This window comes from Gavia stellata, chromosome 7, assembly GCF_030936135.1.
Source record: "Gavia stellata isolate bGavSte3 chromosome 7, bGavSte3.hap2, whole genome shotgun sequence".
Lineage (NCBI taxonomy): Eukaryota > Metazoa > Chordata > Aves > Gaviiformes > Gaviidae > Gavia > Gavia stellata.
This window is the reverse complement of record NC_082600.1, coordinates 14,606,280-14,630,021: the sequence shown is the minus strand read 5'-3', so window position 1 is coordinate 14,630,021 and position 23,742 is coordinate 14,606,280. Positions and strand designations below refer to the sequence as shown.

Below are 23,742 nucleotides of genomic sequence, written 5' to 3'. Positions count from 1 at the left end.
CCCAGTACAAGCTAACTTTCTGCTTATTCACACTTTGTGCTTATTGTAAATACTTGCATGTAGGCGAACATATGGTGGTCTGATTAGGGCAGAAAACGCAATTTCTTTCTGACTTTCATGGTATTATGTGAAAGGCTAGACAATGAAGTCTGGCATTCAGACACCCTGAAGCATTGTGATAGGCGAGGAAGAGGGTCCGATTAAATATTTAAGTGGCCGGGCCCACTTTGCTGCTGCAGTGGTGTATAGATTACACCTGGTGAAACCTGGTCTGCGGCGGGGCGGTCGGTAAGTGCTGGGCATGAGGAAGGTGCAGAAAGGAGTGTGCTGAGGAGGCTGCTGCCATACTATGGTCAGCAGGGAATGGATTTGGCACTGCTTCTGCCTCTGCCACTGTGACTGCGTCATCCTGTGCCGAATGTCTTGTAGGTGATGGAAACCTCCCCACTGCCTTGCACGCCCCATCCCTTGCATGCCGTGCTCCAGCAGGAGCCGTCCCGGGAAGGGGGAAGGGATGCTTGTGCCAGGGCGTTTTCGCATGGAAATGTTCTGTGCTGCCATCCAGTTGTGCTGGGAAATCGCTTGCAGTTGTAGCTCATCGATGGATCGTTTGTCTTTCACTTGCTTTTAATTCTGGCAGGCGGGCAGTAGGATGCTGAGATAATATTTGAAAGAAATGACCCATTACGTTCAGATGACGCCAGCATTAGTCAGGGCTATTAAATCAGGAGAAGTCATTACAGCGAGAATATGGGACGATGACTTCTGAATCAGCGTGGGTTACTTCTGTCTTTACTTGCTGATCAATAGCATCTGTACTCATGGAATAGATATTGTTTTTAAAAAACAGATATGAACAAGGGCAGCATTTTATACCTGCTATAGTTATCTGGATATTTACCTGTTGTTTTTCTCCATAATGACCTGCCTGTGACTGTCAATTCCTATTAACTTTTCTGGAAATGAGGATTTGCAGGGTTGTGTAGGGTTGGGCCATTAGGCTAAGGAGGATGGGTGGATTTACTATGGACCTTCTGAGTTAGTGGAACTTTTGCTTCCCTTAAGCAGAGAGCTTGGCTTTTGGTGTAAGTGTGAATGGGATCAGGTGCTTTATTTGAATTTTTTTGTTCATCCGTTGAATTTATTAGACTTGTGAGTTTATTATCAAGGAGTGCTACCCATTTCTAATGATGTTTTTTCATAAATCTCTCAATTTAGTTGTGTTTCGTAGAAAAGTCCTCTGCCTTCCAGCACTCTGTCCAGGTACAGGTGCCCATCCTAGTTGCTTTACTGCAGTAAGACATGCAAACTGTATGTTTATCATGTGCTGTTTTCGATGTGTACGTGTTGCTTCGATGCATGTATGGGGCCCTGCTGTTCTCCACGTTGTGGAGAAGACTGCCCTGAGGAGTTTACTGTCTCACTGGAGAGTGAAAAAGGAAGGGAACACTTAAAACCTGAGAGACTTGCCTTGCAAGGTTGTATGTGGAGTTAGGCCAAGAATAGAGTGTGGTGCTCTAGGCACCTTGGGTGCTACACCAGGCTACACTATGTATATATATTTTTCTGATTTAATGTGTCATAAGTCTTACTGTTAAACAAAACTAGAGATGATGTTTGACCAGCTAAGTGCATAAATATCAGCTGACTGAACTCCTGTACGTGCCAGTGGCTGGGTTCTTTTTCCCTATGGCTTCAGAGATTTTTAGGAGATTCAATTTGTCCCAGAAAAAGGATTGAATTCTTGCTTTTTATTTGATGTAAGGAATTTTAAGTATGAAGTGGGTTTAAACAGGTATATGCATGTACTCATGTGCAAATACACACATGGTCACACTTAGCTTAAGGAAGATACTCAGTTTATATTTCACGGAACGGATGCATGGGGCTTGAGGCGTCAGTGGGAAAGTGCTTTCTGAGCTCAGCGATGCTCTTACGGCAGAGCATGAGGCCAGCGTTGCCACTGCTCCCTTCTCTATTGGTACAGCACCTGGCAAACTGTCACCAGAGCGAAACAATTCATGTCCTCATTAAAACCAAATTCAGGAAAATATCTTTGCAATATAAGCCGTATGTTTAGATAGTGTGTATTGATTTACACCCTCAGCTTCTTTGGAGCATCTACTGCCAGGGCTCTGGTGTTAACCAGACCCCCATGCAGTGGCAGGGAGGTGACAGCTTCTCAGTATGACTAATGCTCTTGATTTTAACAAGAGTCTGATGATATTTGGCATTTTTCTTAAAGCTCCATTACTGCCTAGAGGCACAAGATTATGAGCTAATTTTAACCTTTATTGAAAAGTTTCAAACCTGGATGTGCAGGAAAGTAGGCCTGATGCACATTCTGAAAAACAATTAAAAAAAGGAGGGGAAAAAAAAAAAAGAACTGAAGTGCTTGTGGGCTTGTTTATTTAATACTAATAATTGTGGGTTTTATTTACTACCTTTTTTAATTAGTCTCATGGTCCTGAATTTTATAGATTACTTTTTCACTTACGGCACTGCTTGACATCTTGTCCCATCGTCTTCCCTGTACGTGTTTATAAAGCCAGCAACACTGGGATCACACCCTTAGAAATTCAGTGATGCCTTTTTTTCCTAAAAAGAGAAAAAAAAAGAACTATTGCCATAGCTTTCTGTGCCCATACCATTTTTCTCAGAGCCAGGGGCAGTTCCCATAACAAAAGCAATCGGTCATCAGCTAAGTAGGATGCTTACTTATCGCGAAACTGCCTGCAGAAACAAGGCTGTTTCTCTAAATGCAGCAGAGTCCCCCATGTCAGCCCCTGCAAAGGAGGGAGGTGCTGATGGTCCCCAGCTCGGTGCTGCGGGGCGGGTGGCTGCCTTACCCGCCTCTATTTCAGTAGCACATAACTGAGCAGTTGGTGAATTAGGTCTTTCTTGCTCAGAGCTCAGCGCAGCAAACGGATTTCCCCCCAGGATGCTCCTTTCCCTGCCCTGCGCGGAGGTTTCCTGCGCTCGTCTTGCTGGCCATACTCTCTGTTTCTTGGAATGCCGGTGCTGCACAGGGTCTGGTCCTGCCCCGACACCGTCACTGGGCTCTGTGGCACTGGGGCCTGATCCAGTGAGCTGTGTAGGCATCGCCTTCCACTTTGCTGCCATCCTGAAGGTCTGGTGCTTGAAGCACTTCCCTGGGAAGTGGGGGACCAAGGTTCAGCCTCCTCCCCTGCCCAGGGGGAACTGCAGCTTTCATTTCCCACCTCCCCCCACCCGACAAGCTCGTACTATTCTAGATCAGCGTCCGGTTTTTTTCTTCCTGTTAGACCTGAGCTGCTGAGAGCAAAATAATTCCCAGTTCTCGTGCAATTCTTATATGTTACATTAATCAGTCACCAGATAAAATACAGGGAATCCCAGACCAGATACGTGGATGTCCCACCCCCGTTGCATGCACTAACCATGGGGATGCAGTCCCACCACCCCAGGCTGCGTTCTGGGGGAGATGCTGACCCCGACAGCCCCGGAGCCACCTCATTGTGGAAGGCTTCCTGTCTGCACAGTCACCTATGTGTATTTTTAAAATTCTTTTAAAGCTAGTTGTGCTGTCTTTTATGTGAGAGGTAATCCAAGCTGTGCTCCTGAGCTGAGACACTGACGCTGAGATAAATGCACCTGAGCCATGTCCTTTACATATTAAATATGATCCCTGCTGCCAGAGTGCAGTTGCTTACTGCAGGAGCTGCTTTAGCACCGACTCATTTTTATTGCATTCAGAAAGAAAAAAGTAAGTTTTTCTCCTCCAGCTCAACCAAGACACCAGCATGAAAAATTATCAAATGCTGTGCCAGTGCCATGACAGATAAACAGCCAGGATCAAACAATTGCCATCATATTTTATGCAAAATAACTGAATTAACAGCTTCAGCAGTTGAGTCAAAGGCACACTGGTTTCATGCTGATGTGTTCAGTAGCACGTCTGGTGAATTGAAGATGGTTTCTGTCTAAAAATCTTGCAGCACTGGATCTTTGCATGGTTATTTGGCAGCTCCTCTCTCAATCTCATGTGTTCCATCCTGCTCAGTGCACATGACCCCCGCCATTCCATTTGTTGGTTTTCCCAAAAAAAGAAAAAAAAGGGCTGTGCACAGTGCACACACCTGTACATACGTACTTGCAGGAGGTGTGAACTAATGATAGGGTAGGGCACTCACTCCCATGTTAAATACCAGGCTTGTTTTTCTAGCTCTTTCACTGTCCTTAAATCTTATCTACATCAGAAAGTTTCAGCAGTGAATGTTAAATCAGTTTTTAGCTTAAATGAATAGACTGCATACAGACCCCCTGTTCTCACACCCCTATTTCAGTTTAAGTAGGGCCGGTTTCATGTTAGATTAAAGTAATCTTACAGGTAAAAGGTAAAAGATAAAAGATAAAAGTAAAGCAACTGCAATCTCGGGAATGGTGCTTTTAAGAGCTTCTAAGCTGGGAGTTCCTACAATTTAGCTGAGAGCTGGTACCTGGATCTACACTGCTCCTTGTCCAGTGTAGTGTAAGGTAAAATGAGGTTGTGTGAAATGTTGCTGGGAATGGTTTTAAGAGGATGTGTTTTAGTTTGCACTGCCACAGACTTGCAGTACTGTCGGTCACCAAGGGACAAGGGAGGGAGGTAGAGAAGTTTTCTGGCACAGAGCTGGAAATGCTCATTTCACTGCACTCTTCTTGCCTTAGGTCAAACCAAAACTAATTTGCTCTGCATCAGAGTAACAGTGCCTTAGGTGACCTTTTGGATAGGTCTAACTGTGTCCGTAGCAAATCTCACCTGTAGGTAAATGGATGCAAACAAATTTTACTTGTGCAGACATGGTTTGGGTGTAATCAAGTTGTTTAACTTCCACCTCACAGCACTGGTGAAGCTTAATTAAGGCTGGTAAAGTTCTTTGCAGTTCTCAGAGGAAAAGTTTGGTCCATGTGGAAATGATGTTATAGAAGGTGTTTAATGGTACTCTGTTATAAATGCTGTGGAGGCACCCAGCCTGTGAATAACACTCTCCGAAACTCTTTCTATTTCAAGTTAATGTTTAATAGGAATGAGGCAAACACCACCTGAAAGCAGGCTTTGTGGCACTGTACCCAAACCCTCCCTTCGGTGGGAGTGCTCCCTCTCTCTCTGCCGGGGTGGTTTTGCTTACTGTGATTCAAATGATCCAACAGGATCCCGTACAGAGCTGTAAGCGCTCTGTCACATAGTTAACAGCACAGCAATACCCTAATGGTGTTAAAATTTTTAAAACTGAGCCACTAGTGACCCACAGACGAAACTGCCCCGTTCGTCCGTCCATCCGTGCTTTGCCTCAGCCCCTGCATCCCTGTCAGACAGATGCCTAACACGTGAGCTGTTGCACGTCAAACGAGGCAGGATATGCGGAGTCCCAAACTCCCGGCGTGAAGATGCCATAGTAGCATGGCAGGACACGTGAGGGGCCTATGGCTCTGCCCAGCTGCAGTGACGGGGCGCAGCGATCCCTCTTCCTAGTCCTTTAACTCGCCATGGAAATTTAGGTCTACATGACCTGCCGTGTCATCCAACTCTGGTTGTACTAGCTCGGGCCCCAGAAGTAGTGTAGACACCCTGCTTTATCTATGTGCTTTATCTAGGCTAATTAGATCGGTGCTTTGTCCGGGATAATTGTCTCTACTAATGAGTTTGAGCGCAGTGTCACTAGCACAGGGGTATTGTGCCCAGTTCCCATACCGGCTCCTTTGGTGGTCACTTCCTCATGGCGTGTGGCCATGCCAGGACATCTCCGGCACGCGCGGTCCCCACCAGGACAGACCGAAAGGGGCCGAGAGCAGGTTGAGTTCTCAGGGCAGAGGCAGATGTTTAAAGTGCTGACAGAGTCTCGGTAGCAGCAGTGTGATTGCCCAACAGTGGCAAGAGAGCTAAAATTACAGCCAGGCTGTGAACAGGGGGAAGTGGTGGTGTAGGGAGATGCGGATAACTTCCCCCGTCCAGCCAGAGCAGGGCTGGAGCCCACTTGGTTTCAAACCCACACTGCAAGGCTGGTCTGCCTGCAGGGCGCTTGGGGGGGATCGGGCAGCAGCGCAGCCGGGAGCAAGGAACCCCCCCGACTTTGTGGGGGTGAATGGGAGAGGTTATGGTGAAGACAGCAAATTGCGCCATCCAGCCGAGTCCTGGCTTGGGTTTGCAGGTTGGCCCCAGGAGCTGGCAGCAGCCCGGCCAGGACTGACTCCCCAGTGCCCTGACCCCGGGAACGGTGGCCCAGGCTGTACCTGAATGGGGACGCTAGGATTAGCATTGGTCAAAAATGCTTTTGACAATTAATTATTTTTTTTTTTCTGTCAGAAAATGCCGATTATTTGAAAAATATTTCTGTGGGAAAGAAAAGTTTTTCTGGAACTTGTAATCTGGAATGATTTCTTCTGTTCTGGTCAGGATAAGCAAGTGTTTATGGCAGGCTCCTGGGACATAAGTGATGATGACTTGGTGCTTGAACCTGGGTCTCCTGCCATCCAAGTACGTGTTGAAACCATCAAGCAATGAGGGAGAGAGAGCTGTCTGTCTGTCTCTCATCTCTTTTCCTCCCATAGTCTACTCTGGGTTTTTTCACACAAAATCATCATGTTCTGTTCATATGCAGAACAAAATTTTTCAATCTCATGAAGTTGTAGCCCAGATATATTTGTTATTCAACTCTGATTCTGAACCCTCTCCTTAGCCCACCACATGCATCACACTGGTCCATGAGCACCACGGAGGCTACAGGGGTTGCAGAAACCCTCCTTGGCTCTGTTTCCAGTGTGTAAAAGGAATAAAAGATCTGTAAGTGAGTTAGACTGGGCCTTCTGTATTAAAGAAGCACAAAATCCTGGTTGCTCAGCGAAATAAGCCTAGTTTTGCCATTTTCTTGAGCGCATGCAGTCAGTGGCGCTTGCAGTCAGAGCGTAAGTAAAAGAGGAAAAAGAAACGCCCCTTGGGACAGCCCCAGCAGGAGAGAAACAATGACACTGTTCCTTCTTGCTCCTGCCTTCCTGCCGCAGCTGAGCCAGAGTGGAAGCTGGAGCCTGGGTTTTCCCTCTGTGACAGCTTCACTTCCATTCTGTGGCTGGCCGTGGGTACAGGGGCAGGGCACAGTGGTGCAGGAGTGGCCACCAGCATATGGAAACCATCCTACCCACCGTGAGGCAGTGCCCTATGCCAGGAGTTCCCCATCGACATCTTTAGGGACAGCTGGGGAAGGGCAGAGCAGGTGCTGGGGTGGCTGAGCAGGAGGAGAAGCAGCAAACATGGAAAACATCTGTATGCTCCAAAAATCTGCCTTGAGCTGAATCACAAGATGCTGATATATAACTGCAGTTAATTATTACAAAGCAAAGAAGCAAGGAAACACAGACATTCACAGCGTATCATCTCCTGCGTTAATTAGTTGCTACAAATGTAGACTGCAACAGCTCTGAAGCTGCAAATGGGTCAGTAGCAAAACCGTCTCTCCTGGTTATTGTGCTGAGAAGCGCCCTTCTCTGTGCAGCTGTTCCCAAAGGCTGTCAGGGTTGGAGGCAACTCCAGAAGTGTGTTTAAATGAGGATGCCTTCACCAAGAGCACTTACTGCTCATGTCTGCTCATGTCTGAGAAATATCTAAAAGTGTAGAGAGAAGTTAAACCTAGAAAGGTCCACTTGAATTTGAAAAACCCTCAGTCGCAGAGGTGTCTGCTGTTTATGCACTGCAGAGCATACACATACGGGACCAAGCATAAAAACAATCCCTGCCTTCAGTAGCTGTATGAGCCGAGCATGCTAAAAGCAAGCTTAAGGATGAGAGAAACATGAAGCTCCACCATTATAGAGACTGAAGTTGTTTGCAGACTTCACATCAGATGGTGGTGTGCCTGGGTCTGCCAAGAAGTCTGGATTTTGGCGGGGGAGAAATCTAGCAGAATTTATGTTTCTGGCAATGAACAGACCTGAAATGTTGGGTTGGACTTTTAGTGTATTGGCCACTCTCAAGCAAAATCTTGGTTGCCAAAACAGGGTGCATCTAACCTTTTTCTTTAGGGTTTGCCGATTAAGGTTTCATATTACTGTAGAAAAATGACTGGTTTGAGTAGGATCACAAGCAGGATGCCAGAAGGAATTATTTCTTATGGTCATGGGTAACTCAAGCAAAATAACAACCAGTGGCAAACAGAACTGGTGTGTTTCCCCACTGGTGGCAAGAGCAGCTGTAACCCCACGAGAAGCAAAAGGTGTAACACCCTGTTATCCCAGGATAACTCCACATACAACTTTCCTCAAACTCTTTTCCAACCACTTCCAATCAATACAAACCTCTGCAGGAACACAAACCAGGTATCACTGGGCTGTGATCGACCTCTGCAGCTGGTCTAGGCTTTTCCTCAGATAGCATTATCTTACCAACTTTTACTCCGCTACTTCTTGTTTTACACAGGAGAGAGGACAAGCTACCTGTTGCAGCTTCATCCTCCTCTTCTGTTCATGCTTGCCTTCTTTTGTCTCCCAACTTTGTTAGGGTACTTCACTTCTAAAGCACTTCGAGAAGAAAATTGTGCTAAACAAAACTAATATGCAAAAAAGGACATTAAAAATATCTTAGTATAGGGTATGAAATGAAGTCAGTTCACTTCTTTAATGTCTCACTACTGGTCACTAGTAAAATAGAAGAAAAATGAGTTTGGAAAAGATAAAAATAAATTAATGATGTTTTGCTGCAGTGTGTTGATTTAAATAGGAAATCTAAACCTGTAAAAGAGAGGAATTAGTCATTACTCAGAAAACACCAATTGTTACATGTCTCAAGATATCTGAGAGAGAATTAAGGCAATTTGGGGACTGTGCAGTAGTATACCCTGTGCATCTGAAAAGTTGTCTGGCTTTTTAAATTAATGTGCAAATAAAAATATCTGCAAATTTGTCACCACTTATGCAAAGAGTTTTTGAATGTCGATTATTTACTGTGTCAGGTCTGAAGTAGCTTCTTTCCTTCTGATCTTTTTTCTCTTGTTTTTGTCTGCCAAAAGAGGAGGGCATTTCTATAGAAACTATGAAGAAATTGGCAATTTCAAAACATAATTAGGAGCTTTATGTGCTTCATTTTAAGGACGTTTCACACTATGACCAAATAATAATAAGAAAAAAATGCTGCCAACTGAAACAATCAGCTGGGGTTCTTAATGTAAAAAAAAATTAGGGACTGTTAATGCATAGAGCTCATCTCTGAATAAAGGAATGAAATTAATTTTTTTCAGTGAAGGGATGGAAAAGTTTTCCAGTAGCATTGTCTGAATTGACTTGTGGTCTGCCCTGGGAATATATCAGGTATTTTCTGTACCACAGACAAATTTTTTAAAGCCAGTGTTTGTTTTGCAGCCATGTATTGCAACCAAAAGCTGTGTATTTAGTTTCAAGTGTGGTCTTAATTCTGCAAGCATACAAATACATACCAGAAAACATAAGTAAACTCATTGAATTTACTAGGACCCCTTTGTGGTGAAAATTGAGATGGACTTGTTTGCAGATTCATATGCTCTTTCATTTTCCTGCCTGCTATGCAAGACCAGGTTGAGAAAGCTCCAGGTGATGAAAAGCAACAATCCCAAATTCCAGATGTGTTTTGTAACGTTGCCTTAGAAGGATTTCTTTAGGCTGCTTTCCAAATTGATTTGCTTGGATTTGTTTGGTTTTAAACCTACATAGCCAGTTAATAACAGTGCCCATAGGAAAAAGGAGTTGGTTTTCTTGTGTGGTGTTGATAGCCTGGTCTTTAATTTCTTCTGCACATCTAGAATTAATCAAACTGGCCACACTGCCTCATTTTTCTGGGCATTTGGCCCCAAGAGAAGATTCTTTCCAAAGTACCAGATTAAGATGGCATCATTAGAGCCTCCTATATACTTTGACATGATGTATTGCCAGGGAAGAATTGTTGTTTCTGCTGCCTCATCCTCTGGCCTTTCTTGTTCATGTTGGCACCTACTCGTAGTCCTCTTTCCAAGCAGAGTGCAGACTTCTGTATGATGCTCTGAGTTTTTATACAATGCAAGTTTTCTCATGATGAAAACCTATGCAGGGATGAGCATGGCTAAGGCTTGTCATGGTGGCATTTGTTACCCGGTGAGGGAGGTGTAACTGACTTAAGCCTTGGAAGTCTTTCACCCAGAAGTCTGCTTATTGAAATGTCTCACAGGTACGTGTATGTGCACAGGAGAACCTGGGTGTTACCTGCACACACCAGAGCCAGGGTCCAAACCGTTGACACTGCTAACTGTGGGGAGTCTGGTCTCGTTCCACAGGTTGGGGATGGGACCTTACCTGCCTTCCCACTGTGTTCAGAAGAAGTGTAAATTCACTCTGTAACTGCTGCTCAGGGGTAGCTCTGGCCTTCTTTCACTTCAGTGCTGAGGATGCACAGTACAAGCATTCACGCAGTAACATGGCATCCTTGTTGCTCCTTACACGTGAGCCTCCTGCTCTGTGCTTCCCAAATACTTGCTAAGTTTTTTCCCCAAAGCTTGCTTCCAAAAAAAACACCCTCCCCCTCCCCATTCACTGTTTTGTGTGCTCTTTACAAAGTGTGGCATTTTTGTCTAAATAGTTTGCCAAAGGCCTGTGACAAACAATATTATGTTGTCAGTTGTGAGACATTAAAGAAGTGAACTGCCTTCACTTCATACCCAATCCTAAGATATTTTTAAATGTTAGAGCTTTTGACTCAGTGGTTGTCACTGGCTCCAATTTTGGGACACCCAAAACTGGAATACATGGACCTGATTTTCAGAAAGTGCTGTGTTCCCTTTATGCAAATGTTAGTCCTTAAACACATTTCAAAAATATGCACAATTTCATCAGGATCAGTCAATGCTCTGGAATTTCTGACTGTGATGCATTTCTTCCATCTTTCCTGTTTTCATGGAGTCATACTTTCTAAATTTGTTTTCAGATGACAGTCTGCCTGGCAGAAACATATAAAGAAAATTGAGAGAAATATCCTTAACTATTTGCGAGTGACATAATTTGGGTTTATAAGTGTTTAATTCTGATTTGCTCTTGTTGGATAACTTTTAAAAGGATGAAATTTTACATCTGAAAATGAAAAAAATAAGGTAGACATAATAATGTCCTGCACATAACTGATCTATTTCTTAGTGCTGTTTATCAGGAAAATTGCTGTTGCATTTAATAGAACCCTTATCTGTTTAGTCCCAGTTGAAACCCACCTCGTCAAATCAATGAAGCAATCCTCCTTCCACCAAATGCAAGACCACTGTAGCTTATGTTACCAACAATTATTTTAAATTTCAGAATAATTATTTCTTTCTGAAAATGTCATGTAAGTGTCAGTGTGCTTGATTAAATATCCAAGAACAGAGATTTAAATGGTCAGAGTCAAAAGGAGATGTGACTTACATGGTGACATGCGTAGTTGAGTTTTGTTGGTGAATGCCAGTGAAAGCTGAGCTTGGTGTGGATCCTGCAGAAGCAGAGGACCGACAGCATTGTAAAAAGAAAAGCCACCTTTGTAAAAGGCTCATTTAATCTTGCATCTCCTTGCACCTTCCATCAGGTAGCTTCTTGATGCCTACTCAGCATCAGAGCAGCAATAGCTAGCATATACGCTTACAAACTCAGCACTGTGGTTGAATTGCTGTGCAAGCACAGAATAATCCAGGGAGATCTGAACCCTGTAGGAGCTAGAAATGCACCCCAGTGTGATGGACTGTCCTTCTGCAGGACATCTTTTGCAACGCTGCGGGTCTTCACCCTCGCCAAGGATAAGTATGTAGTCTACAGCTACCACAACGCCGAGTTACTGGACAAATCTGGTCACACATTTAGCCATTGGATTCTCCCAGTGGGACTGAAAAATTATGGAAGGCGATGATTTGTCTAATATGAAAAAATAAATAAAAAAAAAAGGCAAAGATAAAGTAAAATAAACCTCAATAATGCTTGAGGGTTTTCTCTTATAGTAAGATGGAGAAGCTATTAATCTGAGTGGCACTGTTTTTTGAAAAAAAAACACAACATTTGCTTTCCTAATAGCATTCTCTTCTTTTTTCTATAGGTCCAGCTGCCCAGCGCCAGGTCCAGAATGGGCCATCTCCAGATGAGATGGAAGCACAGAGAAGGTAAGTGGAGTTAAGCAGTTATGGTAGAGTTCTAGTTCGGAACTTGCATGAACGTGGAGTCCTTGCTTACCAATAAGCACTGTTCTTTTTACTTGTACATCTTTTAAGCTGATTCTGAGTTTTCTGTAATTATTGCTAATGATTCCGTAATGACTTTTTAAAGGATGAACTGAAGCCCTAGGTAAACTCTTTGCTGAAAGGCAAGCGTGAGGCATGCTGATGTTCAGAGTTAAAGACAAAACATATTTAAAAGCATTTTGTAGAGTGTGTTTTTCTCAAGCACATTAAAAAAGCCTAACCTTATCCTGTTCTGGATCACCTGCTGCAGTTGACAGTCATATTGCCCAGGGAGCATCTGATGGACCATATACACTCTCAGTAATAGCTTAGGCCCATTTTGTGTATGGCTACTTCCTATATCATATGCTGTTCCTTTTATGAATGTTTTGCTCTAAACCCAGATAATAAATGAAAGTGCAAAGTCATACCCTTCACCTTTACATGTCTGGCTAGTCTTAGTGCCACTACTACACATGGCCTTTTCTCCAGCTGCTAGGAGTGCTCTCCTTGACATCAAAGGGAAGGTAGGCAGGAGTGTCCATCCTTATATGCCTGTCTCCATGATCAAATTATGAGGTCCATCATTTCAGCTTTTCTGATACAGCCCAGATTCCTGTAACAGCAGTAGAAATCCGTGTAGCAGCAGCAGAAATCCGTGTAGCAGCAGCATCTTCAGCTTCCTTCGCTAAGTGTAAGACATACCTGTCCCATTCTGGACAGAGTTTTCTCGTCTGACTAGTAGTCCGTGCTGTCAGAGCTGTGATCTGTCTGCCCAGCATGGGTGGTGTCCATGCCAGCAGCACTGCTTAGCCGCGTTTCTGCTTCCCTGTTCAATATAGGCTTGTGCACACAAAAAAAGCACCTTTGTTCCCCATATTCCTGCTCACTGCAAGTGTGTTTCTGCTACTATATGAGAAACACCACGGAATATTGTGCCGTAACACGTATAAGCTGGTGAGCCTCACTTCATCAGGAGAGCACTGGAGTACAGAAATCGGCAGGACCTGTCGCTGCTCCAAGTTTGGTGCCTGGCATTGCTTAAATGAGGTGTCTGCGTTTGCTTCTGGAACGAGAGGAGGATCACCAAGTGCAGTTAGCCCTCCAGAGGACTTGGCCCAATGTTTGCTTCAGATAATAAATAGCTTCGTAAGGATTTTAGTGGAGCCAGACCTGCAGGGGCAGTTCAGCACCAAAGATGTCAGACGTTGGTCTGATGTGAGAGGCTCAGCGGGCTCTGCCTTCGTTAGTGGGTGCAAGCTGTAAGCAGGCAAGGTGCCCCCTTGCAGGGTCCAGGGACTGCCCTGGCCCTATGGGTTGTGTAGCTGAATATCACACGCTCCTGAAGTGTTCCAATATATAATTTGCATTGATGCGACAGGGCAACTGTTCTGACTGGTCCCTACACAAAACCATGCATAGGTTATTTAAGGCAAGGCCCTTACACAGGCTGTGGCAGGTACTTAGGATTCTCTCTTTCCCCCTCCAAAAACTGTAAGGAAAATGTAGGGAAACTGGTTTCCTGTGCCTTTATGAATAACTCTGACTGGCCTGAGATTTAGTAGGGATTTACATATGACTATTGAATGGGTCAGCGGGTAATGGTATTTCGCTCGAGCGTTGTAAGATTTGCTTTGGGATAGCAGAGCTATCACAAAGGTCAGAGGAGCGCTCCGGCTCGCCCAGGGGCAGGGGGGTGCCGCCTGCCCCACCGCCGGGCTGAAAGGCCTGATCCAGCTCTCCATTTAACCAGTGGGAGTCACTGATTCTTCAGACCATATGTAATTCAGACCTTAAATGTAGGTGTCTGGTCTGTACATTTAAAGTGTGAGCAGCTTAACTACATTAGAAAAGAAAATATTTGTTGTTTTTCATTTAGAGTCAGTAAAAGCCTTTTGGATAGGTATTATTCAACTTCTACAGGGCACATGGTTCTGGGAAAGCTTCTTTTGCTCCACTGGACTGAAATAAGCTATGCCAGTAGATGCACTAGAATAGGAATAGAGCAGACCTAATTTTAGGCCTCGGTTTTTTTGAACATCTTATAAGCAGGGAAGGAAATGAAGTTATGGTAACTACCCTGCAAATTTGTCTGTTTAAAAGGTTTTTGAGAGACCTTTACACAAATGTTAAAAGAATATATTTTTAAGGTAAAGCGTAATTTGTACCCTCTTGTACTTTAGTCCTTGCATACTCCTTAAGCAGCCTTGTACCAATCTCAGGCTTTATTTAGTTCCACTGGAATAAATTCGACTTCCTAAGAGTGTCTCCTTTTAGCATGTGTGGGAGTGTGCATTTGGCACCTATAAACTGCTTCTGCCCAAGAGCAGACAGGGCTGGCATGAACCCCAATGACTTCAAAAGGCAGTGGCTGACCCTTGTTTTGGAGAGCACCCCACACCTGTATCTGCTCTGCATCAGTTCTAACGACTTGGAGACATCTTACCCATATTTCTTTCCTGGTCTGTCAGGCTGCAGTTTTCCAAGTCTGTCCTCCCAGACAAACCTAGAATTTTCCCCAGGTTTAATGAGGAAAATGTATGTGTCAAGTTGTTCTTCATCATCAAATTTTGCTAATAAATGCCAAGCTAAGGTAGGGGACGGTATGCTTAGGAAATTCTTAGTACATGTGTTTACAACTGAAATTTCAGCAGTGCAGTTGATGCTGTTGCATGTGTTCAGCCCATAACTATCAAGTAAGAGCCAGGGTATGTACTGAAGTAAAGATTTCTATTTATTTGGTTTAAAGTCTCATAGCTTAAATGAAACCAGTTGAATCAGCCAACTAAGGCTGTTCCTCAAAACTGTTTCCCCTTTGCACATAGAATAATTTTCTCAGCTGCCTATAATGATTTTCCAGAAATTGCCAGTGTGTGATGAATTGCATGTCCTGTATATAAAACCAGTTTAGGATTGATTCCTTCACAGCAAAAAATTATAATTGTGGATTTTCCTGTCCCATCTATTGAATTAGAATTGAAATATGTGAAATTTGTTTTGCAAATTAAGACATTCTTTTTTCCTTACCTAATGTAACTTTATTTTTTTGGACTTTTTTCTATAAAAAGCTTTTATTTGTATGTAACAAGATAGAATTATTTAAAATTTCAGACTCAGGAAAGTACAAGTAAAAATGTAACAGGGAGATCTCTCTAAAATATTACATAAGGAGTCAAAATAGAAGTGTTGCCTAGAGTTAAGCTTGCCTTACTGCGCAGACCATGAAGTAAAGTTCTTACAGAAAAAATAAATCTCTATGCAATTAAGACTGGACCAAACATGTGGAACAAATTCAAGGCAAACTTGGCCTAGAAATCATGGAAGAAAATTATAATAAACCTTATTACCAAGTGCTCCAGTAAGGTAATTGCAAAGTTGTGTTCTAGTATTGTTGAAATCTTTAGTCCATATCCATGCGCACGGAAAAAAGCCTGGCAAATAGTCTTGCTTTTAGCTCTCAATCTTTTTAATAAGAGAAATGCCAGGGAGGGTTTGTGGCAGGGGTCAGAGTGACAGCTCTTTCTGCAGAAGTGTTACAGCGTGAGAGAGAAGACCTCTGCTGATAGACCCTGGGAACTGCAGGTCTCTGGAAAGCAGAGCCTGGGAAAAGGCTTGGCAGTGCATTTCCCCATGGGACACCGGGCCTGGGTAGCACGGGAGCTAGCAGCTCCTGGGGAGGAAGGTGCCAAAAAAGCAGCAGTGCAATGTTGTGATCTGCATTTGTGGAGGAAACGCGGTGGTCGTGGTCCGCGTGGCCACGCGGGCCAGCACAGGGGTGGCAGGCGATCAGCCAGGTTGTGCAGCTGGACAAAACAGGTTTTGTACAGTCAGCACCTAAACCCAGCTCAAGCTTCCTTATATTTTCATTTTAACTGCAAGTCCTTTGGGCTCCCGATCCGCAAAAGACTCAGGACTGTGTCCTTTTATGCAAGACGCCCCTTACTCTTCCCTTGCGATGCTCATGCACTTCAGGTTGATGACACACGTGGTTGCTGTGCTCTCCTGGACCGGGGGCACTCGATACTCCTCCTGCAGAGCCCGTTGTTGAGGAGTTAGCAGAAACGGGTCCACCAGACCCTGCAGTGTCTGGCAGGTGCAGGGCAATGCCCTGGTTGCACTTCCCCAACACGTGCACCAGGACAAGTGAAATCAAACCCACCTCCATCTCACAGGAACAGCTTTTCTGTGAGGGACTGGCTCACACCACCCGAGACATACAGCTTTTCAGTGTATAAAGCTTTTACTCAAAGTTGTAAAGAACACATAATGACCAAGGGTTTTTTCATTGCTGTTTTAGACAAGTGATGGAGCAACAGCAACAGCGCCAGGAATCTCTGGAAAGAAGAACCTCTACCACAGGCACGTATCAAACGAAGCATATAGAGTCTCTCACTGCTTGTCTTCTCTAGCTGTAGGTGGGTTTTGCATGGTGCTACACAAGAGCTACACTGCTAAAAGCGGTTGCAGTTATGATTAGCTTTTAAAGAATCTTCAGCTAGGAACTTACATGCATTTGGGCATGGTTTTGTTGTTTCGCAGAGGCTCAGGTCTGGGGCGTGCAGGTGGAGATAGGCAGGTTTTGTGCTTGGCAGAACTTGTACTGCTGAGGGGGATTTTAGGCACACCAAGGGGGCCTGTCCATGCTTTTTCCACATCCATGAGGAGCGCAGGTAGCACAGCCACCACAAGAGTGACTCCATGTTTCCACGGGGTGTCAGCACGAAGGGATGGACGTGCTGGATGTGCCAGGCACTGCCCATTCCTCTGCAGCACAAAGCAAACTGCAGCGCAGAGGAAAATATAGCTCCAGATGCTCATTGGTGGGGATTTTGTGGTCACGAAGTGAGGAGTCTTCTGTGAGCTTAATGGAAAAAATATATATATTTAATGAGCTTAGAAAAATCTTCTGTAGCATATTAAGTTGCACTAAGCTGAGAGAAGAGATGACAGGAATAGCTTATAACTACAAAGTATGGCTTTGCCTCTCCAAAAGAAGGCAGAGCAAGAAAGCCAAGACGGCCATCTTGTGTTTGGGCTTTTGTTTTGGGGAAGTTTTTCTGGCCACATAAGTGAAATGTTTTTCCTCAGCTGTTACAACTTTCTAGTTTTTGACTTGAAACCAGCTCAGACATACACACATACCTTGTGTGACAGAAGTTGTTGGACTCTGTTTCGGCAGAGGTTACTGCGTGCCATTCTGCACAGGGGACATAGCCAAAATCCTGCCTTGGCATCTGCAAGGAGCGGGATGTGGCTCCCGCGGGCTTCTGGCTGTCCCCTCCCTGGCTACAAGGTGGCCACCGCTGTGTTCAGCATGTCCCTTGCAGCTGCCCCTGGTGCAAGGGTGATTCTCGTGATCCTGACTCAGATTCACACGGGGCTTGGAGCCGCCTCACTGGCAGCGAAGCACACAGCCCTGCCTGTGCTGCCAGGGTCCTGCTCCACACAGCCCTGGGGGAGCACGCAGCCCATTCCGTGCTGCCAGGGTCCTGCTCCACACAGCCCTCTGGTTCTGCCGAGGGTTGGAAACCCCCAAGCTGGTGCCTGCACCATCTCCTCTTTGCTTTGTTTGAGTTTCTGTTTGCGTTTACTTTGCGGATCCTTTTTCTCCGTTCCGCTTTGCCTTGGTTTCGTTCCTTGCCGCGTACCCATCTTATTCTTTTCATTTGTCTTTTCTGTTCTTTTAGTTTCCACCCTTCAGCTAAGCCTGTGCTCTCCCCCCTCTCAGCCCCAGTCTCCTCCTCCCACCTGCAGTAACTGCAGTGCTCCTGCCCCTGGTGCTGTGCCCCCACCACCGTGTCATGCCAGTGCTGCCTCTTCGGCACCCGCTGCCCCCGAGCCCGCTAGTCAGTCCTCTTTCCGATCCCCACAGAGAGCCAGAGAGCCCCCGCAGCTCCTGCACAGGCACTCGGCCTCCGAGCTGCCAACGGCCCCAGGGTCCTCCCCTCCAGCCTGCCCAAACCGCAGGACTGTAATGCCAGGCATCAGGCGAACCTCGCTGTCTCCACCACCTCTCCATCCTTCCCACTTTCCCTTTGCCTCTAGCCAGCCCCTCAGGCGCTCTTCTCTTTCCTGCTCTCCTCGGTCTTCTGCTTGCCCCACCACAAATGCACCACCTCTGCAGAGGGGTGACGTCCTGCAGCCACGTGGTCCCACCATCCTGCCCGTGATTCCCGTCCCGCCTGACAGGGTCAAGGGACCCACAGATAAAGCAGCGCAGGAGGCCTCGGCAAACGTGCCTCTGAATGGCCATCCTGAAGAGCAAATTGCTTTAGGCCCTTCTGGGACCCAGGTGAAAAGCGTGGACCGGCCCTTCTTTCCACACCTAGGAGCTGCACCCTCCTCCCCGCTGCCCACCATTGCCAGCCCCCCCGGCTCCTTGGGCCAGGCTCCCTCCCCGTCCTCCCATCCATTACCTCGTCCTCCACAGCAGTGGTGTCAGCCCATGTCACACTGTCTTCCATTGCCTCCCCCTTACGCTGCTGTGTCTGAGGTGACTATGCCCAGGAGGACCCCTCCTTACATGACTTCATCAGCCATTGCCCACTTGAGTAAGTACTGATTTCGAATGAGTTGCGACCTGTATAAAGCCTCAGCTTTCAGCTGTTTTAAAAGCCCCGTTGGCACTGCCCGTGACTGTTAGAAAAAGGGCTGAGACCCAAGGGCTGAGACCCAAGGGCTGAGACCCAAGGCTACTCCTGCTGTATGTGATTTCTGAAACCAAGGTGGAAAAGTATTGAAATCACTCAGGACTGCTTCAGGGACTTTCTGAGCTAAAAGCAAGGCAAAAAGCAAGAATTACAGGGCCAGGGCCCTGTAGCTGGCTTGTTGCAATGCATATGCTTACTGTATTAGCCCAGAAGGAGATTTTTATCATTCAGCAGAGTCAAACTGATCTGGTAGCAACATATTCAGAGTCAAACTGCATATATTCAGCTCATCCAAACATAGCGGATGGGCTCTTCTGAAGTTGGAGGCCAGGTCTGCAGTAGACTTGTTGTCTGTGTAGCAATATAGGTAGAGGTTGTGATTTCTATTCTTTTTCTTAAAAGTGGTATTTCTGTTACCAGCAAAACATGTAACATGGATTTTGTTATAGTTCCCCAGAATCCCCTGCACTTGTGTAATTTATTTCATTCTAGAAACTCTCCTCCTGGTATAAACTGCATTTATAGTTGAGGGCTTGTCACTATAACTATTCCAGCAAACCTTTTTCATTGCAGGCAGATCAAGAGCTTGGGTCTGCCACTTCGCATATGGTCTCCATTTCTAGCGCTCATCTGAAGCCTGTGGAATTAGAACAGTTACGAGTAATGCCTATTTGCAATTCAGATCATACATTTTGTGACTTGGATCCATTCCTGTTTATAACCATATAATGCTTAAATGATGTGCCTGGAAAAGGAAGAAAACTGAGACACTTCCTTTCACTTTCTGCTAAAATTATTGCAGCAACGACTGGAGACTCAGTCCTTCAGCTGATACAAGTCCTTGAAATCCACTTAGTTCAACAAAGTTATTTTAAACTCACATCAGTCCATTATTTTGACTCAGTTCAATTTTTGTCCTAGGTTGGCCTCTAATTAGGTGGGTGTAGTTTTGTAATTATAATTAACTGTACCCACAATGAATTACTAGCTATTATGTTTGTGAACCAAAGAGGGCTTGAAACGTTTAAAATATTTCTAATAGCAGCTATGGTTCATTTCAAGAATGGAATCAGGAGTGTGAAATAATGGCAGAAGTAACCACAGAAATAAGGCAGTATTGTAAGAAAACCCAGATAAGAAGAAAAACAGGCTGCTAATGTTAAATACAGTTTCCAAATGTTCCTCAGTCAAAACTCGCCTGTCTTTCAAAATAACGCTTACTGAACAACTGAACCTGTGATTATATATCAGGAGCAGCCTGTTCTGAGAGAGCATAACGAGGGAAATACCCTCGGGGAGGTGGATTCGTTCAACTGACCCATTACAGACAGGCAAAACACTGCAACGGAGTTACCCACCATCAGCCCCTCCAACAGGCTGCTGCTTTGAGGAGCTTTGCTGAACCTTGGGGTGCTTGGAGCTGGACTCTCCCCCTGTTATTTTGCAAGACCAGCCGAGATCACACGACCTGTATTCAGCAGAAAGGAGGACGTGTTGTCATAGCCCATGAGGTGAAAAGCTGGTGTTAACAGAAGTGCACAGAGTTGGCTGATGTAGTTTATTATCTCCATGTAGAAAGCTATGAGAGGAGCAGAAGAAGGTGCCACTTGTGAATTGGGAGGTGTTGTCTGTGTTTTCATTTCGGCACAGAATAAAATACTAGCCCGGCCAAGGAGAAGAGGCGGGAGAAGGCTAATTTATCAGCGACAGGGTCTCACAGGAGAACACAACTGCAGCTGATTGACCATTGATGCAACCACCATTTCCCGTTCTTCTGCTTGGTGCTTCCTTGCGTTGCTGACTTGTCATGCAGTCCGGTCACGGCCTTGGGAGCGGGAACGTGACCTTGTGTACAGCCTGGAGGAGATTGCGCTTCACGTCTAATTTGTATTCTCTGCATTTCAGGCCCAGCACTTCCACCTGGTCATCCCAGTGGCGCTGCTGTGATCCCTGCTTCGTCCGGGGGGCCCCCACCTCCGCCACCCCCCCCAGTCCCTCCGCCACCCATGGGAGCTGCGCCCCCCCCGCCACCCCCGCTGCCGACAGGCGCCGGCCAAGGGGCTGGCTCTGAAGATGGGTCAGTGTCAGGGCTCGCAGCGGCTCTGGCTGGTGCCAAACTAAGGAGAGTTCAACGGGTAAGGAGGCGGCACTGGGACTCCCCGACGGGCTCTTCTCCACTGCGGGAAAGCCTGGCGCAGCTTGGTGTAATGGTCTGCAAATCCAGCGTGAAACATGGTGAAACACGCTTCAGCTGACCATTAGGTGAACTTTTAAATGTGAGTTTGTAGTGCAAATAAAGCTGAGCAGGAAATGTTTGGTAGCATTTCTGCTCTTCACAAAATATTAATTAGCAAATGGCTGCAAGTTCTTATGTTGCTAGGATTTCATTATTTCTGCAAAGTCCACCATTGTACAATCTGTTAGTGTTTTCAGTCTTTATAAGCAGTTGAAACTGCACCACGCTTACAAAAACCAGTGTAGACTGTTGAGGCCTGACGTCAACAGGCGTCCACTTAGGTAAGGGTTGCATAAGCATGCGTAAACATAATCATGAACAAACAGCGCTGTGGGTTTTTTCATCATTTGCCCATATATTTGCCTCACCCAGACTGTCCTGGTTTTAGTAAGGTCCATGTGGGACTTCTTCCCAAAGCAGAACACATCCTACCTCTGGTTTTGGGCTGTGATTGTGATCGCTGCTCCTAATAATTAGGAAAACTAATCATTAAGGGTGTGGTTGTAAATGAAACTTTTCATTAATTCCAATGTTGATTTCTGCCTTAAGCCGGAAGACGGTTCAGGAGGGTCCAGCCCCAGTGGGGTCTCTAAGAGCGATGCCAATCGAACAAGTAGCGGAGGAGGCGGAGGAGGACTAATGGAAGAAATGAATAAATTACTGGCAAAAAGGTTTGTACTTAGGCTTCAAGTAAGCACTAGCATGAGCTCTGCAGCAAATTGTGGAACAAGGTGCTGTCATTTTTGGTCAGCAATGGGTCACTTTGGTGCTTCTTCGCAATTTGACAGGTCCTGCATAGATGTTAGTCACCAGCATCATCTGGCCTTTCATATGAAATGTAGATGTTGCAGCAATGATACCTGGCAGAGTTTAGCTGCTGTAGCAAATCCTGCAGTGTGGTAACCTTCAAAGATGGTGCTAAATATATCCACTGTGGTTTTGCCATTTTACCAGATCTATTTCCAAGTTACTGTTTTCGGAAAGAGTAAACTGTGAGAGGAGCTTAGACAAATCATTCTTTATGCAGCACATTCAGGATGTTGGGCCCAAAAATATAAATAGAAGTGCAATAAAAGGACAACATCTTGGCAGGTAAATTATTATCGATTTTCAGTGTGTTTCAGACAGGCTAGCCAAGTTATTCTCCACTAAAGCAAGTTGTGATGCATCAGACTACCAGCTGTTAAAAGGCACTCAGTTATTCCAATTATTTTTTCTTTCTCTTTTCCCCCTGATTCCATCAGTAATGTTCTGTCAGACTCCCCAGTTCCTAGTGTTAGATATTTTATTTTTAGCTCTAAATTTTTTTTAACTTATGAATAGTGAAAGAAAAGGATGAGTAAAATAACAAAGAGTAGGTACAGTTGTATAGTGCACAGAGTGGAGTTCTAAATAATGTTGTCTAGTATGAAAACCGTTCCCAGTTCAGAGGATCTGATTCCAACTTTCCTCTGTGTCCCGGTCATTTCAGAAGGAATTCTGCACATGGACTATGGATGTAATTCTTTGGAAAGCATTAAATAAGTACACAACACTATAACAATTACCAGCAGTGTAAAATACCAAATAGATAATTTTCTCTCTTTTCAGAATTAAAACAGCTTAACACCTTTTAATAGTTATTTACTGGTTCATCTTTTGATCTATTTTGTGCTGCTACACTCAAGACTGACCTTGCTGAACTGGAAGATGTCTGTAAGCAAAGTAAGGTTCAGTGACTAGATGCTGGGTAACTAGCTCTATTCAAGCAAGCAAGGTAAATGGACATCGCATGTGCTTGGATATAGAAATCCTACAAATTTCTGTGGTTCTGGTCTAAAATGTACGCCAGTATGGCCTTCAGCAGTGCGATTTGGTGTCTTCAAGTATTCAGGGTCGAATCCCCTCCCTATCTTAACAAAAGCACCTGTACTGCCATGAGCACTGTGCTGCCTCTACTCTGAAAATAACTGAGCTACAAATCCTTTCCCAGGGAGCTGACAGCAACAGAATTGTCTCCTAAATCTTGCTTCACAAAGCCATGAAAGTCATTGGAAATACACAAGTGTCAGTCAAGGGTGCAATCGGTGCATGCTGTCAAACTGAGAGGACTTCTTTTGGCTGCAAAACCCTTTTTATGTGTGATGACATAGAGAAAGGAAGAACCTGACACTGTGTTTCAGGTTGCTATTCTCGAGCTGGCAGCCAGGAGGAAAAAAAGATGTGTTTTAAACTGAGCATGTTCAATACAGAAATCACTGAGTGATGAGTAGGAGATCTCGGGGGCCCTTTTCTGAGCAGAAAACCACATGCTCAGAGACAGGGAATGTGTATAATGCTGGGTAAGTAACGCAGGAAAACGCTTCTGAGAGCTCAGGTGGTATAAAATATGGCATTCTAGATTTAGTGGCCCCCATGAGAGCAGCCCTTTGCTTCAGAACTGAAGTGCAAGCAGAATAATGAACTATCTCATTTCTGGCCCAGTTAAGTTTGTTGCAGGACATAAATCTAACACTGCTCTCTCACCCTGGCAAATACTTCCCTCGCTCAGGTTTGTAATCATTATAACCTTTTTTCCTCAGAAGTATGAAGTAAGTATTAGAGAAAGACTATAAAAATTATTACTGATCTAATGAAATTAATGTAGCTGAATATCTGGAAATAATTCCCACAGGGCACTGTGTCCCACAAACAC

At 45.0% G+C, this 23,742-nt stretch overlaps 1 protein-coding gene across 4 annotated transcripts in view; it reads left to right on the top strand.

The window, feature by feature from the left end:
* EVL (Enah/Vasp-like) overlaps positions 1 to 23,742 on the top strand; it is a 135,674-nt gene that overhangs the window by 102,259 nt on the left and 9,673 nt on the right. For all 4 annotated transcript variants that reach the window (XM_059819281.1, XM_059819279.1, XM_059819280.1 and 1 more), the window contains exons 4-7: positions 12,062 to 12,125; positions 16,480 to 16,541; positions 20,738 to 20,967; positions 21,618 to 21,739. In XM_059819281.1, coding sequence (XP_059675264.1) covers positions 12,062 to 12,125; positions 16,480 to 16,541; positions 20,738 to 20,967; positions 21,618 to 21,739 — 478 coding nt within the window. The remainder of the gene's footprint in view (positions 1 to 12,061; positions 12,126 to 16,479; positions 16,542 to 20,737; positions 20,968 to 21,617; positions 21,740 to 23,742) is intronic.